The 6,780-nt window shown below is 44.4% G+C and overlaps 1 protein-coding gene across 1 annotated transcript in view; it reads right to left on the bottom strand.

The window, feature by feature from the left end:
- Positions 1–5,076, bottom strand: part of RANBP17 (RAN binding protein 17) — a 297,306-nt gene extending 292,230 nt beyond the window's left edge. Inside the window, exon 1 of the mRNA XM_081277519.1 lies at positions 4,953–5,076. Within this exon, the coding sequence (XP_081133645.1) occupies positions 4,953–4,970 (18 nt within the window). The 5' untranslated portion in view covers positions 4,971–5,076. The remainder of the gene's footprint in view (positions 1–4,952) is intronic.
- Between the last annotated feature and the right edge of the window lie 1,704 nt (positions 5,077–6,780).

The raw sequence follows: 6,780 nt of genomic DNA on the forward strand, positions 1-6,780 counted from the left end.
TTAATCAAGTGGGAAAAGTCAAGGGTTCTTTCATTATAATGGTAACATACATATGCCTTGCAGATTAAACCTTTTTAAGGAAGAATAAAAAATACATTCATAAGGACCCTTACCCTGATGGAAAGGCATTGTCCCACTACCAATTTATCAGACAATCATCTCATTAGCATTTGATTTTCCAGAGAATCTATAAGGAAATTTTATTTTTCACAGTAGATAAATCTGCATCTTAGTTTTATTATGTATTGATATCTGAGAATATGAGAATGCCTCAGAAAATGGATCCATTCCCACTGTGTAGACAATCTGATTTGGGTTATTAAAGCTGCCATACAAGGCTTAAATCAACCATAGAAGTTCATCTAAATAATAAGTCCAACAAGGAGAACTGGGTATCATGTACCTCCCATAAAGAATTTTCACTCTCTAGTAGACAATGATGTAATCCTACTGCCAATCTAAATCAAGATCTTCCTAAGTATTTTGGTCCTACTTGACATATAATTGGCTCTCAACTGGCCTTTCTACTCAGCAATTCTCAAACATGTATCTATCAACAGATGAATGCTGAGTAAAAAGCCAGGCAAAAAGTATCTATTGTGCCAGGCACAGTGGCACACACCTGTAATCCCAGTGGCTTGGGAGGCTGAGGCAGGAGGATTGCAAGTTCAAACCCAGCCTCAGCAAAAGGGAGGTGCTAAGCAACTCAGTGAGACTCTATCTCAATAACAAACAAAACAGGGCTGGGGATGTGGCTCAGTGGGTGAGTGTCCCAAGTTCGAACCCTGGTACCAAAAAAAGTATATACACTGTAACAGGAAACAGCTAGGTATAGGAGTAGTACAGGAAGGAGGAAGAAGCCAGGAGGGATGACAAACAGGCATAAGAGCACAAGGAAACTTTTGGAGGTGATGGGTATTTTCATTTTCTTGATGTCAGTAATGCCAAAACGCATTTAGTTGCACAGTTGATGTATATGCATTTCATGACTCAGTTATCCTTCAACAAAGTTAAAAGAAAAAAGAAAAAAATGTTTCCAGGAAAAAATTCCCTAAGAATAAAATTAAATCACAAAAATTCCACTTCAATTAAATTTAAACCTCTTTTCAATTACTTCCCTATATTTTTCCTGGTTTCTGAATGAAGCTTCTTGGTTGCCATTCATAGAAACTCCTTCATTTTAAAAGTTACTCGTTTCCCACAAACTGTTTCTTACTACCTTTTCCTAAGTATCCCGGAAGGCTTGATCCTCAGCCTCTTGGAGCTCTTAAATGATGAATTAGATTACACTTGTTCAAGAGCTTTAGAGTTTATAGAATGCATTCCCACTTTTTCCCAAACCAATCCTAAAAACACTCCTGCAAAGTACATATTTTCAGTATGCTCAGATCAGGTACATGGTCAATTCTAAGAAATATGCAGGTCTACAGGCTCTGAGCACATGCTGTCTCCTCACAATCTGCCATCTGGCCAACCTTTACTCAGCTATCATCTACCTCCAGGTGATGTCCTAACCCTACCTGTAGCCTGGTCTGTTAACCATCTTAATATTTGTCTACAAATGTCTTACTTTTGGAAATCCAGAAAGATGTTAAAAATAAACCTCAAATATCAGAAACTGAATTGAGCATGTTTCCCACAGATTTCAAGTGTCCCTTTGATTTCAAAGGTCTAGACCAGGATCTAGATTTATATGTTTGATGTTATCTTTAGCTTTTCCCTCTTCTTAGGACTTTGCCCTCAACTCCTGGAGGTAATCTATGTCTTCCACAACAGGAGCACATTTGCTTAGGGCAGGGGCTGATAGTCATAGGTTGAAGGTAGGCCTGTTTTAGGGTGGTGACTGAGGGTTATAAGGTATCACTGTAACTAGAGACTGAGTCCAACCACATAGGTAGTCGTCCAGCCATGCCAAAGTCATGAAGCCCCAATAAAACTCTGGGTCCCAAAGCTGGCAACAGCATTCTGGCTTGCAATACTTAGTAGTACATACAGCCACACATTGAGTAGCATGTCCTGAGGACAACAGAGGCTGTTTTAGAACTTTCCCAGACTGTCCTATGTGTCTCGTTCCTTGAACAAATTTTAATGTGCGTCCTCTCCTTATAATAAACTACGACTATAAGTATTTTGTAAGTCCTGACAAATTGGGGAACCTGAGGTGGTATGGGAAACCACTGAACTTGGAGACTGTGCCATCAAACCATAGTCTGGCAAACTCTAGAAACACAACTCATTTGTCATCAAGTTCTACCAGTTCTTTTTCTACAAAGACTCAGACCCAGCACCTTCATATGATAATCAGACAGTAGACCAATCAAACAATATTTTCTAACCGTGGCCTCCATGCCCTGGATTTCTTCAAAGGCTGCTTTAGGAATGAGAATGGAGGGTTGTGGGTCTTAGACGCATCACGGTTAGATCTGAAAAATAGAATTTGGTACTCACTAAGTTACCTTAGGAAATTTATTTAACCTTTCTAAGCCTCCCTGTTGAAACTGCAGATAAAAAGCCCCCCTTTCCAAAATAATTATGAGACTAACAAAGAAAAGAGGGGAAAGGCTAATATAGTGCCTGCAACAAATCAGATCCACAATGAATGATAATCATTCTCTTTAGCTACTGACAGTTCTCAATCACATCTAGATTAAAGCAGGTGGCCTGACTGGATGAATAAGAAGCATGCTATTGTCTCTGGATCTGAAACCATACTAAGAGGGTCAGTGGAGTCCTTACATCTTTTCTTAATGTATCTCTTCAGTTTCATCAAAATCTCCCAATCCTTGCCTGTTCCCAGTTCTCCTTCCTCACTCTGCTCCTCTATCTGGACTGCTTCCTCAAAGACGATCTAAATCCTTTACTTCTTTGGGGACATAGAACTATAACTCATAGCTTTCTAACCAAAATGCATGTGCACTGAATGGGTTATAGAAATAATATGATGCCCCTCCCCAGGCAGCCAGGGAAGGGCTGGGGATAGTGGGGAAACTCCACAGATAGCCTTTGGCTGTTAACAGTTTATGTTAATCAGATACACAATTATCATGTGAAAAAGACTATGGCATAAAATTTAAGTAGTACCCATTGGCAGGTGATGATAAGGTATAGAAAGTGGAAAGAATATGGAACTTACTGTAACCATGGGCAAGTCACACTGTTATAAAACTGCCTCAAGGAATAAAAATATATATGCACATCTCTTAAGGAATAAAGTGTATACATGTACTCTCTTAATGGTGGTATTTTTTAGTTTTAGATGGACACAATACCTTTATTTTATTTACTTATTTATATGTGGTGCTCAGGATGGAAGCTGGTGCCTCAAATGTGCTAGGCAAGTTCTACGACTGAATTACAACCTCAGCCACTACAACTCCACTTTTAAGTGTCCACAGCACCCTAAAGTACATTCCTGGAAAACCAATATGAAGAGTTCTGACATCAGCATGTAATTTTTCCAACACTTTACACCTAAGTATGAAGAAGTATTCCAGGACTTGGTGATTTACTCTGCATCATCTTTCAAAGTCCAAAAAAGTTCCACAATACTTTCAATTTATCTCAAGATTTACACCTGCACTGTGAACATCTGATTATCTATTTACAATCCATAAATCCTCTCTGTGAGATTCTTCCTGTGAAAATTTCCCAGAGGCCATATTTACTAAAGTGGTAATAAATATGTTATTTTGACCTGGGGACCCTTTGAAATGGCAAGAAGTCAAAAGGTAATGTGTGGGGTTCACTATCTCTTGGTCCATAAAGTCCTGGAGCTGTCAATTACCTGACAGAGTGGCTAGTTGAAAAGAAAACACCCTTTGGAAGAATCAATAAATAAGGAAGTAATAAGTCAGTGTGACACAGGGACCCAAAGAAGTCTACAATAGGAATGTGATACTTAGATACACTGTCACCACATTAAGAAACTGCCTACCTCTCCAAGGTCATCTCCTGCCTTCTCCAGCCTCCCCTGGTCTCTTTCCTTTCATATGAACCTTGTGCTCCAGCCAGAATGAGTTTCTGCGATACGCCACGGTCTTCCACAATTTTTTGCTTTGGCTCATATTGTACTTTTGTCTCTACAGCTTTCCCTTCTTTACCAAGCCACCACCTAATTTGTTTCAAGGCCCGCTAGACTGCAAGTTTCCTGAGAGGGGAACTCATGAAGTGTGCTCAAAGCTGTATGGTCAATACTCAATAACCAACTAAGGAGAGGATGCGTGGAGGCTCAAGCATCTCCTCCGAGAAGCACAGTAGCTGCTCTTCACAGCCTCCCAACACACACCCACACACCCCCTTTTCGGTGCTCCCTGCTCCCCCGTGACTAATTCTACCACAACATTTTTCACGTGTGCTGTAATTACCTGCAAGCTCTAGGAGGGCACCGATAGTATGATGTCACCCTTTATCCCCACACTTGGCACAGTGCTTGAGGCACAGTAGGGCCGCTCGAAGGGTGCTGCTGACTGAGTAACTGAACCGCCGCGTCGGGGGCGCCCGAAGCTGCGCGGGCCGTGCCCCGCAGCGCGCGTCCCAGCGCGGCAGCTCCGCGCGCGCCCGGCCCCCGGCTGCTCTCCGGCCAGCCCGCGCCGAGCCCTCCTCCGCAACTCCCCACAGCCCCGGACCCGCCGCCCCGGCGGACCGAACCCTGCGGGGTCCCGGCCGCGGCAGCCAAGCGGAGGCTGGTCCTCCGCGCGGCGCGGGCTCCACCTGCCCCGGCGCCGCCACAGCCGCCGTCCGCGCCCTCCCGCGCCGCCGCGCCGGGAGAGTCCCGCCGGTCTGTCGCCCGCCCAGGCGCGGCCCCACGGTGCGCAGCGCGGACGGGGGCGGAGGCTACAGCTCCGGCCGCGGCCCTGCGGCCTCCACCGCCTTCCTCGGCCCTGCGCCTCCCGCCGCAGCGTCCCGCGGGCTCAGGGGCAGCGGGGCGTGGGCCCGGAGCAGAGCGCACTGACCTGGAAGTGCAGCGCCATCTTCCCGGGAGGCGGCGCCGGCCGCAGCCCGAGCGCCCGAGGGCAGGGACAGGATGGGCGCGCGGAGCCCGCCACCCCGGGGTCCTTGCGCCGCTCGCTCGCTTCCCTCGCCCGCTTCCCTCGCCGCTCGCGTCGGCGTTCCGGGCGCGCGGCGGGCGGGGCGGCGCGCGGAGAGGCGGGGCCTCCGGCGAGCCAGCCAACCGCCCCCAACCGCTGCGCCGCCAGGGTCGTGACCTCCGACCCTGCCCTTGACCCAAGTACCGCGCCCAACTCTCTGCGTGGACGCCAAGTCTTCGTTGCGCCACCGGTGCTCCGCTCTGGCAGCACAAATATCGCTCTTGGCTCCAGTTCCCGCGTCGCCACGGATTTCCTCGTCCTTTACCACCCTCATGCCAACTGCTGCCCTTGACTGCTGACCCGCTGAGCCTAACTTCCATTGCTTCTTTAAAATTGTTCAACTTTATTTTGGTTAAAATTAAACAGTACCTACGGGGTGTAAAACATTGTGAAATTCTGACTTGCCTCTGACTCCTTGTTTGTAGGAGTCTGTTTTTAAAATATGAGCTTGTATTTTACACCTAATGATTCCACTGGAATGAAAATATTTTGGAGTAGACGTGAGGTCGACATCAGGCCTTTCTGGTGCTCTTTATTTCTCTGGAAATTGAACAATTCCATTGGGGCCATTGTGCTTTAGTGTTTTAAAAGAAAAATTAGCTGAAAGGCTCTTATTTCAATAAGTCGGCTTGCAAATTCTGCTTTGGTTAACTTGAAAGCATATTTATTTCATCTTAATATTTAAAGGATAGTTTTGCTGGGTATAAAACTCCGCACAGGCTTTTTTTGGTTTTTTTCAGTCTTTCAGTATGTAAGATTGTCTTCTGTTTGCCATTGTTTCTTTGGAAGTCAGCTATTAGTCTGATTGTTGATCCTTTGTCTCCTCACACACACACACACACACACACCCCATCCCCATCTGAATTTGATGTCACTAACCCTGGTGTTTATCTTGTATCTTGGCAAGTATTTCTTTAAATATTGCTTTATTTCCTCTCTCTACCTTCCCACATCCTGCCTCCCTCTCTCCCCCTCCCACCCTCCCTCAAATATATTTGAATTACATGTATGTTAGAACATTTTGCTCTATTCCTTATGTCTCAATCTTTTCTGTATTTTTTTGTCTTTTTTAAAATTTTTGTGCTTTAATCTGGATATTTTCTACTAACCTGTCACCCATATAGTAGAAACTGTTCTGCTGTGCCTGAGCTGTAATACAACCCCTCTTGAATTATTAATTTGACTTGCAATTGTATTTTAGTTTTAGATTTTTCACTTAACCCCTCCCTTCCATTTAAAAAGAAATAGATTCCAAGTCTCTAGAAAAATTCTTTCCTCTATTTTTTTTAATTTTAGTCATATTATTTAAAATCCTATCCAGTAATTCAATAGCCCAATCATTTGCATCCTCTAGGTTTTTGGTATTTGGCACTGTTTTGATTGTTGCCTCCTCCTTTCCCATGTCTCGTAATTTCTTGTTGAATTTATACAATGTGAAAGAAAAACTATAGAGGCTTCTGAATGATAGTAGCTTTCTCCAAAGTTAAGTTTTCTTACAAGTATGTAGATAAAGTAAATTACCTCAATCCCAATGGGATTTGGTTTTAGGCTTTTTAATGCTGGTGTATTTCAGTTTTGTCCTAAATCCTAGGTCATGGTCTTTCTTAGGTCTTACAACTGAAACCCAGGTGTTTATGCCACCACCCCAAACCTTATGGAGTTTGTCCTCTAATCTCTATTTCACCAGCGTTAT

The sequence above is a fragment of the Spermophilus citellus genome, assembly GCF_964194105.1.
Source record: "Spermophilus citellus genome assembly, chromosome: 1".
Classification (NCBI taxonomy): domain Eukaryota; kingdom Metazoa; phylum Chordata; class Mammalia; order Rodentia; family Sciuridae; genus Spermophilus; species Spermophilus citellus.